This window comes from Dendrobates tinctorius, unplaced genomic scaffold, assembly GCF_039654945.1.
Source record: "Dendrobates tinctorius isolate UK_male_01 unplaced genomic scaffold, ASM3965494v1 ptg000022l, whole genome shotgun sequence".
NCBI classification, from domain to species: Eukaryota; Metazoa; Chordata; class Amphibia; order Anura; family Dendrobatidae; genus Dendrobates; species Dendrobates tinctorius.
In genome coordinates this window covers 96,357,373-96,382,234 of record NW_027361690.1, presented here as the reverse complement: position 1 = coordinate 96,382,234, position 24,862 = coordinate 96,357,373, and the positions used below count along the sequence as shown (strand labels likewise).

The 24,862-nt window shown below is 44.7% G+C and overlaps 1 protein-coding gene across 4 annotated transcripts in view; it reads left to right on the top strand.

Annotated features, from left to right (window-relative positions):
* WDR76 (WD repeat domain 76) overlaps positions 1–24,862 on the top strand; it is a 286,518-nt gene that overhangs the window by 141,810 nt on the left and 119,846 nt on the right. Inside the window, exons 10-11 of one of the 4 annotated variants that reach the window (XM_073568998.1) lie at positions 71–217; positions 297–1,304. The exons of the other annotated variants lie outside the window; for them this stretch is intronic. Coding sequence (XP_073425099.1) covers positions 71–217; positions 297–1,164 — 1,015 coding nt within the window. The 3' untranslated portion in view covers positions 1,165–1,304. Of the gene's footprint in view, positions 1–70; positions 218–296; positions 1,305–24,862 lie in introns of those variants that run through there. 4 annotated transcript variants of the gene reach the window in all.

Sequence of the window (24,862 nt, the reverse complement as noted above, 5' to 3'; positions counted from 1 at the left end):
AAATGTGTCCCCAATAAATCACAATATATTGCCTAACCATTTTTTTCATGTCAATTTTTTTTTTTTACAGATATCCAGATAAATTCAAAGCTTTTTGCCGGCTTCCAATACAAGGATTTGACAGGCTGTTACAGATATTATCCCCAGAGCTGAGCTATTGCAGTACGTTCAGAAAAAAGGCGAACTCTGCTGAGGAAAGGCTGCTCATCACCTTGCGGTAAGTACATTTATTTTTTTTATTTGTATGTCATTAGTTTTTGTTGACGTTTCTAATCACCTTTTCTTTTCCTTTGCAGATTTCTGGCCACAGGAGAGAGCTATACATCACTGGAAATCCAATTTAGAGTTGGTAAATCCACCATTTCACAAATTGTGAGGCGCACATGTAACGTGATATGGCAGAAGTTGCAGCCCATCGTGATGCCTTCCCCAACCGAGAAGACTTGGCTGCAAGTCGCAGCAGGCTTTCAGTCTGTGGCCAATTTCCCAAACTGCGTAGGTGCCGTTGGTGGAAAACATGTAAGAGTTCAGCAGCCAGTACGATCAGGATCACACTTCTTTAATTGTATGCAGTGTTTTTCTGTAGTCCTCATGGCGGTGGCTGATGCACGTTATAAATTTGTTGCCGTTGATGTTGGTGCCTATGGCAACACTGGGGACTCTCTGGTGTTGCGAACATCACAGATTCCTCTGCAAATTCTTCAAGATTCTGGTACGCTTCCAGCCCCACGACCTTTGCCGGGTTCCACACATCCAGTTCCCTTTGTGATGGTATCGAATGAGGCATTTCCCCTAATGACCCACCTGCTGCGCCCATACCCACAAATGGGACTGGATGCCCGGCGGAGGGTTTTTAATTATCGGCTGAGTCGTGCACGCAGATATGTGGAATGCGCCTTCGGAATCATGACTAATCAGTGGAGGATCTTTCACACTGTCATCCAGTTGGGTACAGACACTGTTGACCCTGTGATTAAGGCATGCTGTGTACTCCATAACTATGCTCGTGAGTACATCACTGATGTAGATGAGGAGTCACAGCAGACAGTATTTACTCCAGTGCTCAACGTGGGTCTGGGAACACCATCCGACTCTGGTGACTGTGTGCGAGAAACCTTTACTGACTATTTCATGAGTCCAGAAGGTGCCGTGCACTGGCAATAGTCCTGTGTTGTTGATGTGAATCCTGACCAGCAGAGAAGAACTGAACAAAGTTGAAAAAAAAGATGCCTAAGGAAATTTTGGTTTTGCGAAGAATGTTCGTTATCTATTTTCATGTTTATAAATAAACCCTAATTGATTAATTTTTTGTGTTTTATTTATTTTAATTGCTTTTAATTATGAGTGATGGGAGAGGGAGCGACACATGACTCTCCTCCACTGCTTTGTAAGGCCGGGGTCACACTTGCAGGTGCAATGTGAGAAACTCACGCAAGTCTCACGTCTCACTAACCGGCACTGCCGCCGGCACTCAGGACCAGAGTGTGCAGCTGCATCTATTTCTATGTAGCTGAACGCTCCGGTCCGAGTGCCGGGTATTGAGGCGAGAGACTCGTGCAAGTTTCTCGAATTGCACTCGCAAGTGTGACCCTGGCGTAATTGTATCCGCTTCTATGATGCCGATAGTTGAATGCGCAATTGGGGTGAAGTTCGGTGCCGAGACCCTCTTACTCAGGGAACACATAGCGGCAGGTTGGGTGCCCCTGGACGAGCTGTGGCCCTAACGCCGGCCGTGATCTCTATGTAAATCCATGACAGCAATAACAAGACTAGAACATGGCTATCATACATTTTAGTTTGCTAGGTGACTTTTTATTCTGTTCAGTCACAAGTATTGGTCAAAAGATGGTGGTGTAGGGTGGGAAGGTCGTCAGGAATAAATTTAAATTGCGGCTGTTCAGTTGTTCAGTTTAATTACATTTGTATCACCACTCCAGCGCTGTAATAAAATGAGCTGGAGTAGTGGCAAAAGTATTTGTTATTCAGCACAAGAGCCCTTGTATATACCCCTTATGTGAATGTTGCTAAAACTAACAAAACTTTTCAAAGATAACTTTATTTTATAAACAATAAAAACATTGACATTGTCATTTCTTTTTTCAATATCAAAACCAGTTTTTAATTTTTGGTCAAATAAGTAATTTCTTTGACCACAGAACAAGAATGTTGCCTTGCTTAGAAGGTGTTTGGTCTCTTGGTGGTCACGCGGGGCTTGTGCTGGCAACGCAAACCTCTGTGTGGCAAAATTTGATTTTTGAATCATGGAACTGCTTGATGGCTGGTCTGCGACACTTGGAAGGAATCACCTCAACTTTCAAAATGTTAATGGAGTTGGCATGAGCATGATGGCGTGTACCCATATCACGGTAGCAGAGGGTCATGGCACCAGCTGTGGTCAGGTCTCTGTACCCCCAGATGCCAAAGGCGGGTTGTTAATTTAAAAACTGATACTCTGGGCAATACCCATATCTAGGACCTGTATCAGAATTTAAACTTTCATTGGGTGAGGGGCCCGGCCTTTGTGACCTTGTTGACTCCGAACAGTACTGAAATGTACTTGATGGTGTTGAACTTGCTGGGTATCACTGGTGTTGTTCCAATGCTGGTGGTAGGGGTTTCGGCCGTACAATACTAGTGACCCCCACCAAAAGGTTGTTTAAACTACCGATTGGTGCTGGGTCCTCAAATGCGGCCATCATAGAAAACACAGCAGCCATAAATGGTGTCTGCCTATCCCATGTCAGTAACTAAGTCTTGCTGGCTATAGTTGACCCAAAAAAATCAAATTGATCTTCTGTTGTCGTTTTTTTGATCAGCTCTAATGTTTCACTAGCCGGTCTCGTAGCCTCAGACTCTTTATTTGTTTGTTTTTTTTGGCTCTGTGCCACGGGATAGGCAGCTCTGGATGTGCTCGCAGTTGATGGTGTACTTTCTGCAGCAGCAGATGTGCCTGCTTCTGCAGTTGTGGCTGCTGCATCTTCTATGTTGGCGTCTTGGGGCTCAGCCGGATGAAGATTCCCATCAGTGCTGTGTAAATAAAAGAAAAAACTCATCATTATAAAGGCAATATATATTTTTAATAATTTATCATTATTTTGAAAAACTTACCTCCGTAATGTCCTTTTTGCTAATGTAAGCATCAGCTGTCCGTAGTATGGGCATTTATGTATAGGTGGTGAAATGCCACTCTTGGAATATAGAGTATTGAATTTATTAAACCTATCCCTAAAGCTGGTTTTACATTCGCCGTGTTTTTGCAGCCCCAATGCATTTCTATGGGGCCGCAAAAATTAGTAGGAGGGCCGTATTTGCGGCCGTGAAAAAATATCGAGCAAACTCGATATTTTTCACGGCTTACGGACATGGCCGCAATGCATTTCAATGGTACTACAAAAACAACATTAGCTTATTTTTGCGGTACACCGTATATGCTATTTGTTATAACGGGAAAAACGGCGATCCGAGAAGGTTTTTTGTGGCCTGTTTTTGCGGAACAACGTGGAAATTACGGCCATACGGCCCACAAAAACTGATCACAAAAAACACGGCAAGTGTAAAACCAGCCTTTTGTTTAATATCACAAGCTAAAAAAAAAATACAACCCACTATGATCATTATCAGTCAATTTTTTAAACAATATTATACATTTTTAGATAGCACTAAAAAATAATTACCAGCTCGCAGCTGAAGTGCGCTCGTGAATGACTCCCACTCAGGATAGAGGTCTCTGTACATTTTGCTCCAGCAAACATGCCGATGGTATTTCTTTATTTCTCTATCGCCTCATTGGGGGACACAGAAACCATGGGTGTATGCTGCTGCCACTAGGAGGCTGACACTATGCAGAAAAAAGTTAGCTCCTCCTCTGCAGTGTACACCCCACTGACAGGAAGTAGGATGTTCAGTTTAGCTTAGTGTCAGTAGGAGGTGGACACGGGTCTTTCATTAGACCCTTATCTACCTCACTGTGCGTCGTTTCCTTTTAGGTTTTCTGGAGGGATACAGAGTGAATAGTCACATCTGTAGTCCCACAAAGAGACTGTGAGTACGGCGTGTACTGCCACCCCGTATCCTCATAGCTCTCCACAGCAGGACCAAGAGCCCCCTAACACGAATGTGTGTCAGGCGATCCAGAATGGTCCTGGAACCCCGTCTCTCGTCCACGAGAGCCTGACGGTTTGGAGGAGGCGCGGACGTCCTAAGAAAATTCATGGACGTCTTTACTTCACCTGGACAGTGAGGTACCTCTCTTTCCCCAGGTTTTCTCCTCAATAAAGGGCGACAAATCACGGCTCCTTCATTATCCAGCTCCCTGTGGCAGCCTCCCTTTAGGTGTAAGGCCTCTTTTACTGGCTTCCCCCTCCTCTCCCTGCGCCTTTCTTTACTAAGGGCTTCTTCCCCCCCCTAGCTGCACTTATTCATCTCTGCAGCCGGGCTTCATGCAGGGATCCATTTCAGAAGTGGGTGCAACGGTGGCTTCGCGCCGCCCCGCGTTCCCCGGCGGCCGCCGCATTTACTCCAGGCCCCGGCTTCAATTTGGGCCTTGTTCGGCGTCGCGGCCACGCCCCCGCCTTCATTCTCGGGCGGGCTTCTCTCCCACCCGTTTTATCCCGCCCACCGCTCACTCCCTCCAGGTTCTGCATCCCTGAGGCGGCGCACGGCCCCACCCACTTCCCCATGCCTGCCTATTGTCTTCGGGCTACGCCATCTTGGGCCTTCATTCCTCCTCACTCGGCCCCTCAATTAAACCATGCGCTTTTCTGCCCTGCTCCTCCAGGCTGCCTCCATTTACTCGGCACCGCTTAAGGGGCGGTCGTTTTCTATCAGAGTGGGACCCGGTTAGTGTCTTCACCGGGCAGGTCCAGCCTTTGCCTGCCCATCTCCACTCGGCCTAGACAGGTACAGTGCGGAGAATATTCCACTTATATTAAAATTAAGCATGGCCTCACTATCCGCAGGGCCAGTGATGGGGCATTGAGTCCATCTTCTTAGGTAAACTGATGGGAATTGCGCTATAGCGGTGCAGTCTCTCATATAAGCAGTGCAGTCTTTAGTGTATTAAGTACTCCTAGCCGTACTATCAGTAGTTGTATTATAGCCGGGCAGTCACTGGCGTTATGGTGCTCTGGAAATGTGCGTTCACCGACAGAACAGTGCTCCAGAGCCATACAGTCGCTAACGTAATAGTACCTGGGCGTCGTGTGGTCACTGGGGTAATAGTGACCTACAGCCGGTAGTACTCTAGAGCCGTGCAGCCCTAGTGCAATTGTAGTCTAGAGCCACCGGCCATTCTAGGCTGAGCGTCACCGCATTCGTCACGTGGCGACCGCTAAGCAGCTTGAGCCTGGGCTGAGACTCGAATGGGAGATCAACCTGCGCTCGCAGGTCCGGGGTCATGCATAACATTCACTGACGTAATAGTAATCTCCTGCCGCTCAATCTCTAGTGGAATAGTATGTCCGGTGTCATAGCACACAAGAGCCATGCAGTCGATGGTGTATGTGTTACCCCTTGCGGCTGTCTTCTGTGACACGATCCACTCTCTGTCTGCTCACGTACATTGGACAGGATAAAACTTGCCATATGGCGTCTGCCGGGTAGAAGTTTTCAATCGCACGTTTTGCCTCGAAGATCTGATTTTGTCACATGGCTGTTGTGGTTTCTGCTATCGCAGATCTGTACCTTGATTCTCGGCGGTGCAGGATTCGACCATTACTTCACACATTATGCTGCGGGAGCCTCGGCATAGCAAATGCTTCCATATCTCCTGCTCGCAAGCAATCCGGTCGCCGGCATCACGCTGCTCTAAGCAGAATGATGAGCTGTTTCTGTCCCTTCACTTCTGCAGTGTTTGGGCCAGATTTCCAGCTGGATAGAAGTCAAGTCTGTGTGACCCGGAAATTTTCTGCAGTGGCTCAGTGGATAAAGAAGCTGACCACAACTCTCAGATCCAGTAGTTGGAACCCTGTCGCACAACAGAGAGTAGAGTTGTCTCCCTCTGATTCCAGGCCTACTGTTCTACTGTCAAAAGAATTGACTGGTCAGAATATTCTTTAATACAGACTACGTGATACGGCTTACTACACGTGAAGCCGTTATTCTACCTAATGTCATCAGGTATCCAGACCACAACACAGGAGCCATTATTCTGCCTAATGTCGTCAAGTATCCAGGCCTAGACCGCACCGCGACACAGAAGCAGCCGTCTTCTATATCCTTCTCCGGGTTCTCTCCACGCTGATTATTTCACAGGGCTATACTATATCCGCTATCCAGGCTTCACACGCAACACCTACCAGGTACAGTGTTTGAAATGGCTGTATTACTGTGGAGACGTGTTCTGGGGTTGACTGCTTCAGTGGTACTGGTGTTCAGTACCGTATTCAGGTGAGTCATACACCCTCGTATTCAAGTTCCTCGCGTCCTATTGCAGCAGTATTCTATCCCTTGTCGAGCACATGGATGGTCCTCTACCAGACAGGTTTTGTCAATACGCCGTCTTTCCGCTAACTCAACCGTATCCAAGGTCCAGCGACTATACTGGCCCGGTTCTATTGTCCCATTGTCAGATGAGTCAGGAGCGCCCTCTCTCACGTTCCTCAGGGTCCTTTGCAGCGTCTGCCTAACTCTCGTACAATCACCACTCTGAATGAGGTGACGGCATTTATTACCTCCAGCGGGCTTCAGCTGCGATTTCAAACCTCTTTCATGTGAGTCTAAGACATCTTTCAGCTGCTTATTTCTTACTCAATAACATCTGTGGTTTGTTAACAGTTAAACGTAAAAGGCTATCATGCCCAAACGGAGGGGATCTCTGTACCACAGGGCTGATCTCAGTAGCAACATAACTGTATACTCCACCTTCAGGTAGGTCAGACACTCTCGTGTCAGGTACGGATGGTCAAAGTTTACTGTAGCATGTACTGGACCCTAGAGGTGAGTTACTCCACAAGAATTTTGTCCCACCTTCTGTCCAGTTTTACAGTACCGTCTGCAGGCTAGCATACTGCCCAGTGGGTTACGCCTATCATTAAGGTTTGGCTAATAGTAGATTATAGGTTCTAGTAAGTCCTAAGGACCTTCGAGCTACAACAATACCTAAGCTCCTTATTTGTCGGATCTTACCTATTCTTTCTTTCAGACACCGGATAAAGCCTCCAGCGGATCACAGATGTGACTTCTGACCGTGACAAGTTTCTCACCTCAGACAGGAGTGGGATCTCACTCTGCGCAAGTATCGACCAGGGTGGACAGCTGCTCCAGTCTTGGATCTAAGGATGAGTATGGTGATAACAGGTTTCTTACTTCAGCTAGAATTGTAATTTTTTTCACTGTGTTCTTCAGGCGCGTGTGGTCTTAGACTAGGCATGCAGATCTACACACTGCAATCCCCCCCCTGCTCCAGAGGGTCCAGGATGGATTCGGCCGTTTACATCGTCATAAGGATTAACCTTTTTATCGGCCTTGTTGTCTTTCTGGGGTGTTTTTGGTCTACCTAGAGCCAACTTTCTTTGCAGTTTAGTTGGCTTTCTGGGGTCTTTTTGGTCTACCTAGAGCCAACTTTCTTTGCAGTTGACATACTTCATGTTTTGCCGTGGACCTTCCTGGCTCGACTATTCATTTTTATAAGTCAAGCTGGGCTAATTTTTTTCCAGACTCACCCTCATCCCTGTGTGTGGGGTTTATCTTCCTCTTAATCTCAGTCTAAAAGGTCATCCAGTAGTCTTCAGTCTATCTGCTTAATCAAGCAATCAGTTGTCTCTTCAAAGCCAACCTGTGCCTTCATTGCAGCGTTTAGATCCATTCAGTATGTTTTCAGTGTTCGGCTCTTTAGCAGGTTCTCAGGGCCTGCTCTCAGAGCTTGTCATATTCTCATGGAACGGACTTCAGCCGTTTCCAAACAATGGAGCGCCTCGGTGTATCTTTTTCTCCTGAGTGCTTCACATATTAGACTACTTCTGCGACTACGAACCCTCCGGTTCCAAGTTCTCCGCTACGACCTTTCCTCGCCCAGACGTTCTGCCCTCAGGGATACAGACGTCGAATTCACACAGTAGTTAACAGGATCAACCTTCAAAGCACCCGCTGCAATAGCGTGTTCTGCCTTAGCACCCTCTCGTGTTGCGAAGTTCTAAAGATGCGTGCTTAGTTTACTCAGAGCATTCTCTCTGGTGACCAGTCGGAAGATCTGACAATCCTTACTGTCCAAAGATTTTTCTTGCAGGGAGACATGGGTTTTCGCCTAATTGTTCCCATCTAAGGGTCCATTTGGCTTTCTGTTCCCGAGTGGAATTATGGCCATCAAGGTCCCTCACCAACTTTCCATTCCTTCCGTATAGCTCCGATAGGCCAAATTATTACGCAGCTCACCAGAAGGACAAGCGCTCCCCTTCCTCAAGCTCAGCCTCGTCGTTTCTTCAGTGTCTCTTCCTCAGCATGACGTTTGGAGATCTAGGATTGAGTTCATCCTTGGTTTTTTCAGGAAGGAAATTTCTTTGTTCAACATTTACCTTCTGTGAATCGCAAGATTTTTTCCTGGTTCAGTGCAGCTCTTATCCAGGTCTTCAGGGCTTGGGCGATACTTTTGCACGAACGGACTCATCTTCCCTTTTAGTTGGTGTCTTTCTCTTCAGACTGTCAACCACTCCTGGGGTCTTACACAGTCTGTAGTAGCTGTGGTGCACTTCCTGTGGATCAAGGATCCACTATCGGTCATTCTAAATTCTCTTTCTTTTGTCCGCCTCGGACTCTTCCTTCGTGACGCCCTCTCATCAGGCTACTTGGCCACGGCAACGGTACTTCTCAAGCTCAGGCTTGAGGTGTAGAGTCCCTCTGGCCTTCAGGTTAGACTTCTGCTCGAGGAAACTGGGTGGCATTAGTAGGGATGCCGGATCAGGAAGGACTGCATTCCTTTTAAGTTCGACGCACTCTGCCCGGGCAGTGTGTGTCCTCCTGACGGTACTCTCGGGGCCTTCGTCGGGCACCTTTGCAGTGCAATGATATGTCCCCCACAGGTCCATAAGACTTTCAAGCCCATGCCTAGCTTCGGCAAGTGCCGATCGGGGTAAAAAAGACCTCGCAGGTGACCCTGCAGGTGACGAGGGTGACTTCCTTGTCCTGATGGAGTTATTTGCTGTTCCCTCCCCTTGGGGACTGCTTTGGGACGTCACATGGTTTCTGTGTCCACGAATGAGGCAATAGAGAAAACAGGATTTTAGTTGCTTACTGTAAAATCTGTTTCTCTGAGCCTTCATTGGGGGGACACAGCACCCTCCCAAGTTGAACAGCTCGGTTTACTGTATAACATTGTTACAGGGTGGAATTGTGTTTTTCTGTGGTTTTTATATCATTCACAGATTGCTTCTCCGACTGCTTTCTCACTAACTGAACATCCTACTTCCTGTCGGTGGAGTGTACACTGCGGAGGAGGAGCTAACTTTTTTCTACATAGTGTCAGCCTCCTAGTGGCAGCAGCATACACCCATGGTTTCTGTGTCCCCCAATGAAGGCTCAGAGAAACAGATTTTACGGTAAACAACTAAAAATCCTGTTATCCCTCACAAGTTGCGTCTTACAGAGCTGGAATGTCCTTTACTTACAGTGTATACCATAATGTCATTACATGTCATATTCTAATTTATAATGTTTACACACACAAATATAATTGAAAATAATATATACAGTACAGACCAAAAGTTTGGACACGCCTCATTCAAAGAGTTTTCTTTATTTTCATGACTATGAAAATTTTAGATTCACTCTGAAGGCATCAAAACTATGAATTAACACATGGAATTATATAATTAACAAAAAGTGTGAAACAAATGAAAATGTCTTATATTCTAGGTTCTTCAAAGTAGCCACCTTTTGCTTTGATTACTGCTTTGCACACTCTTGGCATTCTCTTGATGAGCTTCAAGAGGTAGTCACCGGAAATGGTTTTTACTTCAGAGGTGTGCCCTGTCAGGTTTAATAAGTGGGATTTCTTGCGTTATAAATGGGACCATCAGTTGTGTTGTGCAGAAGTCTGGTGGATACACAGCTGATAGTCCTACTGAATAGACTGTTAGAATTTGTATTATGGCAAGAAAAAAGCAGCTAAGTAAAGAAAAACGAGTGGCCATCATTTCTTTAAGAAATGAAGGTCAGTCAGTCTGAAAAATTGGGAAAACTTTAAAAGTCTCCCCAAGTGCAGTGGCAAAAACCATCAAGCGCTAAAAAGGAAGTGGCTCACATGAGGACCGCCCCAGGAAAGGAAGACCAAGAGTCACCTCTGCTGCTGAGGATAAGTTCATCCGAGTCACCAGCCTCAGAAATCGCAGGTTAACAGCAGCTCAGATTAGAGACCAGGTCAATGCCACACAGAGTTCCAGCAGCAGACACATCTCTACAACAACTGTTAAGAGGAGACTTTGTGCTGCAGGCCTTCATGGTAAAATAGCTGCTAGGAAACCACTGCTCTGCTAAGGACAGGCAACAAGCAGAAGAGACTTTTTTGGGCTAAAGAACACAAGGAATGGATATTAGACCAGTGGAAATCTATGCTTTGGTCTGATGAGTCCAAATTTGAGATCTTTGGTTCCAACCACCGTGTCTTTGTGCGACGCAGAAAAGGTGAACGGATGGACTGTACATGCCTGGTTCCCATCGTGAAGCATGGAGGAGGAGGTGTGATGGAGTGGGGGTGCTTTGCTGGTGACACTGTTAGGGATTTATTCAAAATTGAAGGCATACTGAACCAGCATAGCTACCACAGCATTTTGCAGCGGCATGCTATTCGATCCGGTTTGCGTTTAGTTGAACCATCATTTATTTTTTAACAGGACAGTGACCCCCAAACACACCTTCAGGCTGTGTTAGGGGTATTTGACCAAGAGGGAGAGTGATGGGGTGCTACGCCAGATGACCTGGCCTCCACAGTCGCCAGACCTGAACCCAATCAAGATGGTTTGGGGTGAGCTGGACCGCAGAGTGAAGGCAAAAGGGCCAACAAGTGCTAAGCATCTCTGGGAACTCCTTCAAGACTGTTGGAAGACCATTTTTGGTGATTACCTCTTGAAGCTCATCAACAGAATGCCAAGAGTGTGCAAAGCAGTAATCGAAGCAAAAGGTGGCTACTTTGAAGAACCTAGAATATAAGACATATTTTCAGTTGTTTCACTTTTTTGTTTATTATATAATTCCACATGTGTTTAGGGCGGCACGGTGGCTCAGTGGTTAGTGGGTTCAAATCCCACCAAGGACAACATCTGCAAGGAGTTTGTATGTTCTCCCCGTGTTTGCGTGGGTTTCCTCCGTGTACTCCGGTTTGCTCCCACATTCCAAAGACATACTGATAGGGAATTTAGATTGTGAGCCCTTCGGGGACAGTGATGCTAATGTGTGCAAACTGTAAAACGCTGCGGAATTTGTTAGCGCTATATATATGTGTTAATTCATAGTTTTGATGCCTTCAGAGTGAATCTACTATTTTCATAGTCATGAAAATAAAGAAAACTCTTTGAATGAGGTGTGTCCAAATTTTTAGTATGTACTGTGTGTGTGTGTGTATATGTATATATATATATATATATATATATATATATATATATATATATATATATATATATATATATATATCTCTAATATATAAAGCTCAAAGTGTGTGTGTGTGTGTGTATGTATGTATGTCCGGGATAGGCATCCGCACCTTCGCAGCTACAGCCACAAAATTTGGCACAGTCGCACGTCTGGACCCCGAGAGCGTCCTAAGCTATGTTGTGAGGTGAAATTTTAACCCCGCGCGTTCCAATTCACCAGTCAAATTTGCCCCCATCTACATACTGGGGAAAAAGTGTGTGCGTGTCAAGCCCCGCCCCTCATTATGATGTCATAATGCCCCTATTTGCATACTGGGGAAACAGTGTGTGCGTATCAAGCCCCGCCCCTCATTATGATGTCACAATGGTTGCCATGGCGACGATGTCATCATAGGTTGCCAGCCCTGCCGCCGCTGATTATGATGTCATAATGTTTGACTATGGGATGGAGGATGTGTGATGGGTATATGGGCACTGGACTATGGGATGGAGGATATGTATGATGGGTATATGGGCATGGGACTATGGGATGGCGGATATGTATATCGGCACAGGACTATGGGATGGAGGATGTGTGATGGGTATATGGGCACTCGACTATGGGATGGAGGATATGTATGATGGGTATATGGGCACGGGTCTATGGGATCGTGGTTATGTATGATGGGTATATGGGCACGGGACTATGGGATGGAGGATAATTATAATTTGCTATAACTAACCACAGTTAGTTACTATGCCCGGGCAGCGCCGGGCTCTTCAGCAAATATATATATATATATATATATATATATATATATATATATATATATATCTCTCTCTAATATATAAAGCTCAAAGTGTGTATGTATGTGTGTATGTCCGGGATAGGCATCCGCACCGTCGCAGCTACAGCCACAAAATTTGGCACAGTCACACGTCTGGACCCCGAGAGCGTCCTGCGCTATGTTGTGAGGCGAAATTTTAACCCCATGCGTTCCAATTCACCAAACAATTTTGCCCCTATCTACATACTGGGGAAAAAGTGTGTGCGCGTCAAGCCCCGCTCCTTATTATGATGTCACAATGGTTGCCATGGCGAAGCTGATGTCATCATAGGTTGCAAGCCCCGCCGCCGCTCATTATGATGTCATAATGGTTGACTATGGGATGGAGGATGTGTGATGGGTATATGGGCAATGGACTATGGGATGGAGGGTATGTATGATGGGTATATGAGCACGGGACTATGGGATGGAGGATATGTATGATAGGTATATGGGCATGGGACTATGAGATGAAGGATGTGTGATGGGTATATGGGCACGGGACTATGGGATGGCGGATATGTATGATGGGTATATGGGCACGGGACTATGGGATGGAGGATATGTATGATGAGTGCATGGGACTATGGGATGGAGGATATGTATGATGGGTATATGGGCACGGGACTATGGGATGGAGGATATGTATGATGGGTATATGGGCATGGGACTATGGGATGGAGGATATGTATGATGGGTATATGGGCACGGGCCTATGGGATGGAGGATGTGTTATGGGTATATGGGCACGGGACTATGGGATGGCGGATATGTATATGGGCACGGGACTATGGGATGGAGGATATGTATGATGGGTATATGGGCACTGGACTATGGGATGGAGGATGTGTGATGGGTATATGGGCGCGGGACTATGGGATGGTGGATATGTATATGGGCACGGGACTATGGGATGGAGGATGTGTGATGGGTATATGGGCACTGGACTATGGTATGGAGGATATGTATGACGTGTATATGGGCACGGGACTATGGGATGGCGGATATATATGATGGGTGTATGGGCACGGGACTATGGGATGGAGGATATGTATGATGGGTATATGGGCATGGGACTATGAGATGAAGGATGTGTGATGGGTATATGGGCACTCGACTGTGGGATGGCGAATATGTATGTTGGGTATATGGGCATGAGATTATGGGATGGAGAATATGTATGATGGGTATATGGGCATGGGACTATGGGATGGAGAATATGTATGATGGGTATATGGGCATGGGACTATGGGATGGAGGATATGTATGATGGGTATATGGGCACGGGCCATATGGGATCGTGGATATGTATGATGGGTATATGGGCACGGGACTATGGGATGGAGGATAATTATAATTTGCTATAACTAACCACAGTTAGTTACTATGCCCGGGCAGCGCCGGGCTCTTCAGCTAGTATATATATAATATAGATAGATATATTTATTGATAGATATTTAAATATTTACCGTATATACTCGCGTATAAGCCGAGATTTTCAGCCCATTTTTGGGGGCTGAAAGTCCCCCCTCGGCTTATACGCGAGTCATATACCAGGGGGTCGGCGGGGGTGTCAGGTCATACTTACCCCCTCCTGGCACGGTCTCTGCAGCCCCCCTGCTTCTCCCGGTCTCCGGCTCCTTCCTTCAGCGGTCACGTGGTACCGCTCATTAAAGTCATAAATATGCGCATATTTATGTTTTTAATGAGTGGTACCACGTGACCGCTGAAGAAAGGAGCCTGAGCCCGGAGAAGCAGGGAGTCTGCAGAGACTGCGCCAGGAGGGGGTAAGTATAAGCTATATTCACCTTTCCCCCGGTCCATCGCTGCACGATGCTCTGTCCTCTCCGCTGCGTCCTCTGTCTGTGATGTTCAGGTCAGAAGGCTCGGTGACGTACTTAGTGCGCGCCGCTCCCTCTGCCTGAACGTCACTGACAGAGGAACCCGGCAGACAGCGACGCGCAGCCCTGGAGCGAGGTACGGTAAATATCGCCAGTATTGGGGTCGTGAGCCAGCGTGTCACCGCCTGCTCAGGACACCGGCACCGGGCCCCCAGCGACGAGAGGTGAGTATGTAATTTTTTTTTTATTTGCAGCAGCAGCAATATATGGGGGCATGAACTATGGAGCAGCATATGGGGGCATAATCTATGGAGCATTTTACGGGGGGCATAATCTACGGAGCATAATCTATGGAATAGCATATGGGGCATTATTAACCTTTGTGCAGCATTATATGTGGCGTATTTTGTATGGAGCATCTTATGGGGCTATCATGAACTGTATGGAGCATTATATGGGGTATATTTTGTACGGAGCATCTTATGGTGCCATCATGGACTGTATGGAGCAATTATATGGGGCTCCTGATTCAATATGGTTATTCAAAAACCTTTAACCTACCGATGTCTCAATTAATTTTACTTTTATTGGTATCTATTTTTATTTTTGATATTTACCAGTAGCTGTCGCATTCTCTACCCTAGGCTTATACGCGAGTCAGTAAGTTTTCCCAGTTTTTTGTGGCAAATTTAGGGGGGTCGCTTATACACAGGTCGGCTTATACACGAGTATATAGAGTATATAAGTTAGATATTTATATAAATTAGATATCTATATATGTGGATATGGATATAGACATAGATAGCCCCGCCAACCATTCCAGAAGTAAGCAGCACTGAACATGAGCTCCTGTATTTTCATCACTTTATACTTTGTAATGAGGAAACTTTAGGACACAACCTGGAAAATTTCATCTCCGTGGATTACAGAAGCAAGTTGGACTGAGCCGGACTAAAGATTTTTATGAAAAAGGAGGAAAAATAATTTTTACAGGACAAAAAAAGAATCTTCTGGAGGACAGACATCAATCACCAAGCAGCACCAGGTCTGACATCCAGAGGACAGCACCCTCAGGTAGGACCACACTCATAGTCTTGCAAACTATCAGAAATAAGAATTAGAATTATAAAAATAAATTTAAATTTGGAACAAAAGAAACAGAACAAAGTAAATGTTAGAGAGCTGGGGAACACAAGCCAGCAGAGGGGGTCAGAGATCCTGGAGATCACATACTCTGCAAAGCAGAAGAGCACTCATGCAGAGAAAGCCATAAAAACTGCCACAATTAGAGTAAACCCAGAGACCCTCTATGCTGACTTTACATCAAGTGAGGAAGATAAAAGAAAAACCAATGTGCTATTCATCACAGCATCTCCTGGCCTGGCACACCACCTTGTGCAAAACATATACAACCAAGTCTGATATCAATAATGGCTGGCAGATCAGATTCAGAAACCATGACGATAAGTACAGCTCATTTACCATCACTCTGTCCTCAGTCCCTTGTACCAGGACGGTGCCACTGTTGTACAATCTGCAGCAATTTTAAGACCGATTCCCTCATGTTAAACTCCAGGCCCAATCTCACAAAGAACAACAAACCCCAGCCACCTCTGATGTCCTCACCCTTACAGAGACCTCCTGAGACACCACTGCCCCCAATGCTTCACACCCCTCACCCCAGACCCTCAGACTGTCTATCTCAATTAGAAAGAGACTTTGTACAATTTAAGGAAGAACATTTGAGAAACACTGGAGACAGAAATGCTAATGACCAAGTAATTAATGAGATAAACAAATTGAAATGTGAATACAGGTCAGCATTGCAGGAAATAAGAGCTGCAATGTGTGAACTGCAGAAAGAAAATGCCAGGCTGAGACAGGAGCTGGAAAAGCTGAAACCACCGACCCCTGGACATCTGAGCCAGGAGGTGGCCTTGGAGACGAGGAGTGCAGAGGACATGACCTCCACTAGCCAGGAGGCTGTCAGGCTAAATAACCTCAATATGGAGGAACCTGAGTATAGTAAAAGTGAGCCAGAAATAAGACCCATAGAAGAGAAAAGATAACCTGCTACCAGCATAATCGCCAGCACAGACCCCCATCAGCAGCCACATCACCCACCCACAAAGTCCTGACACCGTCCTCATAATGGACTCAAATGGGAAATACCTGAATACACGGTGGCTATTCCCAGGAAAAATGGTCAATAAAATCTGCTGTGAGCTATTGAACAGGTGACAGCGGTCATCAATAATCCACGGTTTACCAACCAAAACCATATCATTAACAATCTGCCAGACCAGCACCAGCAGATCTCAGGACAACTGACCCAACTAGCAAGGACAGCACAATTAAAATTCCCTGACAGCAAAATCATTCCGTCATCTCTGCTCCCAAGATAATATATCCAACTACACCATCCAGAACATCAATATTGACCTAACGGCAAGAATGAAATCTGTGCCAGTAGTGATTCTGGCACAACACCCCTCCATAAATCACCATCACCTCTATGACAGAAAGCACCTGAACAAACTAGTGTGTTCAGCCTTCTGGCCAAAGAGCTGAAGGACATTGTACTAAACAGGGACCCTAAGCCTGGATGCAACACCAACCAGAATCCCATGGAAAGACCCACAACAATGAGAAGGCAAGAAACAATTATATCAAAGGAAGGTGGAAACATACACCCTCGCCCAAAACTGGACCATCAGAGGAGGAGACCACCGATCTCACACAGAGACGTACAAAAATTGGCATCCGGAGCAGATATATGGAGAAAATAAAGACTCTGCTCAACACATTGTGCAGGAAACTAATGTGACTGGAATTGAACCAACATCATTAGTAAACCAGTCAGAGATCCGGTGTGACCTACACAGCTACTCTCATTGCAAGGTATACACACAAGTGATATAGAAAAATGACTTCACTTAACCCCTTCACTACCAAGGGTGGTTTGCACGTGAACTCCCAGGCCAATTTTTACAATTCTGACCACTGTCCCTTTATAAGGTAATAACTCTGAAATACTTCCATGGATCCCGGTGATTCTGACATTGTTTTCTCGTGACATATTGTACTTCATGTTAGTGGTAAAATTTAATTCAAATAACTTGCGTTTATTTGTGGAAAAAAATGGAAATTTGGCGAAAATGTTTAAAATTTCGCAATTTTCCAACTTTGAATTTTTATGCCCTTAAATCACAGATACGGCACACAAAAAACTTAATAAATAACATTTCCCACATGTTTACTTTACATCAGCACAATTTTGGAACCAAGATTTTTTTTTGTTAGGAAGTTATACGGGTTAAAAGATGACCAGCGATTTCTCATTTTTGCAACACCATTTTATTTTTATGGACCACATCACATTTGAAGCCACTTTGAGGGGTCTATATGATAGAAAATACCCAAAAGTGACACCATTCTAAAACTGCACCCTTTAAGGTGCTCAAAACAACATTCAAGAAGTTTATTAACCATTCAGGTGCGTCACAGGTATTTTTTTTGAATATTTAAAAAAAAAATGAACATTTAACTTTTTTTCACAAAAAAAATACTTCAGGTTCAATTTTTTTTATTTTACCAAGGGTAACAGGAGAAATTGGACTGGAAATGTTATTGTGCAATTTGTCCTGAGTACGCCGATACCTGATATGTGGGGGGGAACCACTGTTTCGGCGCATGGCAGAGCTCAGAAGGGAAGGAGCGCCGTTTGACTTTTTCAATGCAAAATTGGCTTGAATTCAGATCGGACGCCATGTCACGTTTGGAGAGCCCCTGATGTACCTAAACAGTGGAAACCCCCTACAAGTGACCTCATTTTGGAAACTAGACCCCCCAAGGAACTTATCTAGATATGTGGTGAGAACTTTGAACCCACAAGGGCTTCACAGAAGTTTATAACGTACAGCGGTACAATTAAAAAATCATATTTTTTCCACACCCAATTTTTATTTTCCCAAGGGTAACAGGACCCTAAAAGTTATTGTGCAATTTGTCCTGAGTACGCTGATACCCCACATGTGGGGGTAAACCACTATTTGGGCGCATGGCAGAGCTCGGAAGGGAAGCAGCACCATTTGACTTTTTTGACTGGAATTGAGATCGGACACCATGTCGCGTTTGGAAAGCCCCTGATGTACCAAAACAGTGAAAACCCCCGACAAATGACACCATTTTGGAAACTAGACCCCCCCAAGGAACTTATCTAGATGTGTGGTGAGCACTTTGAACCCCCCAGTGCTTCACAGAAGTTTATAACGCCCGGGCGTGAAAATAAAAAATTGTATTTTTTCCACAAACATGATCTTTTAGTCACCAATTTTTTTATTTTCCCAAGTGTACCAGGAGAAATTGGACCCCAAAAGTTGTTGTCCAATTTGTCCTGAGTACGCTGATACCCCATATGTGGGCGAAAACTACTGTATGGGTACATGTCGGGGCTCGGAAGGGAAGTAGTGACGTTTTGGAATGCAGACTTTGATGGAATGGTCTGTGGGTGTCATGTTGCTTTTGGAGAACCCCTGATGTACCTAAACTATTGAAACTCCCCACAAGTGACCCCATTTTGGAAACTAGACCCTCCACGGAACTTATCTAGATGTGTGGTGAACACTTTGAACCCCCAAGTGCTTCACAGAAGTTTATAACGCCCGGGCGTGAAAATAAAAAAATCATTTTTTTCCACAAAAATGATATTTTTGCCCCCAATTTTTTATTTTCCTAAGATTAACAGGAGAAATTGGACCCCAAAAGTTGTTTTGCAATTTGTCCTGACTAGGCTGATACCCTATATGTGGGAGTAAAACACTGTTTGGGCGCATGGCAGAGCTTGGAAGGGAAGGAGCACCATTTGACTATTTCAACGCAGAATTGGCTGGAATTGAGATAAGACGTCATGTTGCATTTGGAGAGCACCTGATGTGCGCAAACAGTGGAAACCCCCAATTCTAACTCCAACCCTAATCTCAGCCCTAACCCTAATGAGAAAATGGAAATAAATACATTTTCTTTTCATTTTATTATTTTTCCCCAACTAAGGGGGTGATAACGGGGGGTTTGATTTACTATTTATGGCGGTTTTTATTTTTGGCAGCTGTCACACGCGTAAGCTATGTGCCCACGTAGCGTTTTAAAAAGCACAATGAAAACCGGACTCCTTCCCAGAAATCGCGCGTTTTTTTCCGCGCGATTTCACCGCGATTCTGCCGCGATTTTCTCAAGCACTTTCCAAGCGATTTGAAGCATCACTTGGAAAGTGATTGACAGGTTGGTCACACTCGTCAAACATAGTGTTTGATAAGTGTGACCAGCTTTTTACTATTGAGGCCGCCTATGCGGCCTCAATAGTAAAAGATAAAATGTTAAAAATGATAAAAAAATAAAAAAAATCGGGGTATATTTACCTTCCGACGTCCCGCGCTGCATTCCCGGGCCTCAGCATTCCCAGCGATGCCTTGCGAGACCTGTGATGACGTTGGTCTCGCGTTACTATAGCGATCTCGCGAGACCGCTAGTCACGCGAGACTACGTCATCACAGGACTTTGCCGCAAGGCATTACTGGGAACGCTGAGGCCCGGGATGGCAGCGCGGGACGCCGGAAGGTAAATATACCCCGATTTTTTTATTTTTTATTCTTTTTTTTTACAGGGGTATGGTACCCCCAGGGCCTGGAGGACAGTCTCCTCTCCTCCACACCGTGGGTACCAACCGCACATGAGACGCTTAACTTCCCGCATGGTGGGCATAGCCACATGCGGGAAGTAAGCGGTTCTCATGCATTCCTATGGGTGCGGAATCGCGGCAATTCTTTGCGATTCCGCACAAAAGAATGATCATGCTGCGATTTTTTCCACGATGCGATTCCGCCGCGGAAAAAAGCGCAGCATTAGCACAGCATGTGCGGAATGCCATAGGAATGCATGGGGTGCGTCATGTACAAGAGTTTTAAACGTTTTCGCTCCGAAAATCGCGACAAAAACGCTTAAAAATCACATTGTGGGCACACAGCCTAAAAGACGCTTTTTATTGTAAAAATAGTTTTTGCATCACCACATATTGAGAGCTATAATTTTTCCATATTTTGACCCACTAAGTCATGTGAGGTCTTATTTTTTGCGGGACGAGTTGACGCTTTTATTGGTATCATTTTCGGGCACGTCACATTTTTTTTTTTTTTTTAATTCGTTTATTAAACATCAGGGTATAAAGAATGCACAACATACACATTAGCTTATGAAAACAGACACCATCCAAAGCACACATGTAGTAAAATATAATACAAAAGTTGCACACTCTATAGATGAACAAGGTAATATGTACACTTCCCTCCAGGCATACGTAACGGATAATTATTTATGCATTTTCCAACATATATATCAATCCGATTTCACAAACCTTGTCATATCATGCAATGGTAAGATCTAACTAAAACTTCTAAACTACAGCTAGCACTACATCAACTAATATCTACTATTTCCGCAGCCTGGTTTCCTATATCATATTGTGTCGCATGTGATGTCTCAGTCTTGCAAAGTAAGGTGGGAGGAATTCCACCTCTCCCAGATCTTTTTAAATTTACCCGGGCATCCCCTATTTTGGTATAGCGTGCACTCATATGGAACAATTGAATTCACCAACTTGATCCAAAATCTAAGGGAAGGACATGAACCCCCCATCCACCGCAGCGCCAGCACCTTCCGCGCCATAAACAACGTCTCGCGCAAGAAGACCCCAGTATAGCGATCCCAAATCTCCTCCTCCCACACCCCAAACAAGCAGACCAATGGCTCTAGAGGGACCAGGGACGTCAGTAGTGTAGTCACCTCTTTCCAGTAGTGTAGGATAGTGGGACATTGCCATACCATATGAATGAAATCAGCATCTGGCGAGTGACATCGCAAACATTCCGAAGACTGAAGCCGACCCATCCTGAAAAGTTGCCTCGGAGTCAAATATGATTGATTTATTATATACAATTGTATCATTCTGTTATTAATAGATGGTGATACTCCAATCAGAGACTCCAGAATCTCCTCCCACTCCTCTCTTTGCGTATCAGGGATGAGTCGTTCCCACTTCTTAATAGAGCTTATGGTTGATTCTGCCCCTACTGACAGCATATATGTATACAAGGAGGATATGAGACCCTGGGGGCCCTGCGAATTAAGAATTCCTATCAGAGGTAACGATGAGATAGTACAGTCCACACCCGTGTCCCTCATATGTGATTGAAGAGGAGCCAATCTCAGCTGCAAATAGCGGAAAAACTGAGATACCGGAATATCATGTGTGGCCTGCAATTGTTCAAAAGACTTTAAGGTCCCCCTGGTCATACAAGTCACCCACTGAAGAAACTCCACACTGGGTTCAAAAAAACAGCGGATGGGTGATTCAGCAGCTCGGGAAAATAGTTATTACTCCACAGACGCATTTCCGCCATAACATCTTTAAACCCTATTACCTTCCTGATTTGTCGCCATATTAATCATGCCAGCCGAAGCAGGGGTACCAGACGTGGAACATTAGTTTTTTCCAACTCAAGAAAACCTAATGGGCAATCCGCTCGTGCAGCGTGAAGCAGGTGGCTTTCAGAATTAGGGAGGCAATTACCAGGCATCCATTTATTTAAAGCTTTAGCCTGCCCAGCTAAGTAATATAGGAAAAAATCTGGCAGCGCCGCCACACCTCCCTTCTTTGGTCTTTGTAAAGTGGACAATTTAAGTTTGGGCCTAGTTTTCCCCCAAATAAAGGATGTGACCAGGGAGTTAAGATTAACAAAAAAGGACTTGGGCACCGCTACCGCACTGTGTTGGAGCGAGTAGCCAAATTTAGGGAGCAGTATCATTTTAATCATATTAATGCGTCCAGCCACAGATAATGGGAGTCTACTCCACGATGCAAATTTAGCTTTAACCAATTCCAGCAACGGATGGACATTAAGTTGTAGATCAAGCGTACTATTATTGGATATGTGGATGCCCAAATACTTAAAACTAGATACGATAGACAGCGAGGAGAGAGCCTCCAGCTGGGGCATCGGGGCATGGGAAAGGGGTAACAGGGCAGACTTTTCTCAATTTATATGTAAGCCTGAATATTTACTATATCTATAAGGGATATCACCTGTGGCAAAGTGTCTTCCACATCATTCAAGAATATCACCATGTCATCGGCATATAGGCCTATGGTATCTACCCGACCTGCTATATCTATACCTCGGATATTAGGGAAGGACTTTATACGTATTGCTAGTGCCTCAATCGCAAGAGCGAAGAGGGCAACCCTGACGGGTTCCCCTATGCAACATGAAAGACTCAGATATAGAATTATTTATTATAATACGGGCCTTAGGTTTCATGTATAATATTTTGATCCATGTTATAAATTTATTGCCAAAGCCATACCTTTGCAAACATGCGGAGAGAAAAGGCCATTCAAGAGAGTCAAAAGCCTTGGCAGCATCTAACGATGCTTATTCCCATCTGTTGTCTGGCACCAGGGAACTATATTGGACTATTGACTGGACTCTTCTGATGTTAATAGAAGTACTTTTACCAGGCATAAAACCCGTTTGATCTGGATGTATGAGATTCAATATAATTGAATTCAGTCTAGTAGCTAGGATCTTGGTGAAAATTTTATAGTCCACATTTACTAATGAAATGGGACGATAGGATCCACATTCCAAAGGGTCCTTCCCCTCCTTCCGAAGCACTATGATATTAGCCCTGTAAAAGGACTCAGACATTGAATTCCCTTTCCATATTCCCCGAAATACCTTTTCCAAAAGTGGCGTCAATATATCTCGATACTTCCTGTATAGTTCAATAGGTAACCCATCAGGTCCAGGGGCCTTCCCAGAAGCCATATCTGTCATAGCATTATCTATCTCCTCTGCGGTGAACTCAGCGTCCATAAGGGCTCGCTGTTCCGAATCTAATGTGGGGAATGATATATCTGACAAATAGTCTAAACACCCCAAAGTGTCAAAGTCACTTTTAGATTCATATAATGACCTGTAGTAATCCTGAAAACAGCCAAGAATATCCTCGGTCGAAGACACCAGTGTACGTGACATCTTTTTCTTTTCAAATAATTTTATTGGTTTTCAGTCATTAAACAGGGTAAGGGAAGGAAGGGAGGAAAGGGAATGGGAAGTAAAGAACCTTGTACAGGTACGGAAAAAATTTAAAACTAGAGAACCCACAAATAGCCATTAAATAGCATATAGCAAATAAAAAAGGAAAAGAAAATCGACAATCCTTATTATAGGGTAACATTCTTGGAAGGAAATACGACATCCCGGTTCTACAACGGCGATGTTTAGGCCTCAAAATATAATACCTCTTAATAGGTGTATTTGATATGGAATTTGTTGTTCCAAGTCCTCCATTTTTTTGTATATTTGTGGATGTGATTGTTGTTAATCGCAAATCTGAGTTCTAAATCACTATGTTGGCCTATTTTATCAAGTATGTCCGAAAACTTAGGAACCTCGACTTTCTTCCACCATTGTGCTAACAATGGTCTTAGTCACTAAGAGGATGTGGATGATATGTCTTACCGAATCATCAAATTGTTCCATGTCTAATGAAAGAAGTGCTCTTTCAGGCGTAATTGTGAAGTCCTTAGCCATGAGGTTAATGTGCTGTGTGACCTGGAACCAGAGGTGACATCTTTTGATCGCTTTTTATTCCGATTTTTGGGACGCAGAATGAACAAAAAACAGCGTTTCATGAATTTCTTTTGGGGGGTGCGTTTACACCGTTCCGCATTCGGTAAAATTGATAAAGCGGTTTTATTCTTTGGGTCAGTACGATTATAGCGATACCTCATTTATGTCTTTTTTTTATGTTTTGTCGCTTTTATGCAACGAAAACTATTTTATATAAAAAATAATAATTTTTGCATCGCTTTATTCTGCGAGCTATAACTTTTTTATTTTTTCACTGATGACGCTGTATGGCGGCTCGTTTTTTGCGGGACAAGATGACGTTTTCAGCGGTACCATGGATATTTATATGCGTCTTTTTGATCGCGCTTTATTTCACTTTTTGTTCGGCGGGTGTCAGCTGTGATAATCAGCTGACACCCGGCCGCGATCAGCCGCGCTCACCACGTGGGCGCCGCTGATCGCTATGACGTAATATTCCGTCCATGGGAATTAGGGCCCAGGTCATATGGACGGAATATTACGTCCAATGTAGGAAAGGGGTTAAAATTAGCAGCTGGAGCATCCAAGGCCTGAACACCTTGGCCTTTGGATGTAAAACAAATGACCCAGATTGTATACAAAGACTGAAAAACATAAACATTGAGATTCTCCTAGAAACATGGACCAGGGCCGAAAACGAATCCCTGGTACCCATCGGATACAGGGAAATCTGTGTCCCTTCCCTGAAAAATATAAACATTAAACAGGACCGCTGCCCAGGAGGAATATTGATCTGGCATAAAGAAGAGCTCCACCAGTATGTCAAACCGATGGAGAGGAGACAACCACATATGGTTTAGAATCAGCAGCTCCATCCTCACCGATCAGTCTGATGTGCATGTCTGCGCCACCTACTTACCACCACCAGAGTCACCCTACTTCAGTTCAGAGAGCTTTGAGATCTTACA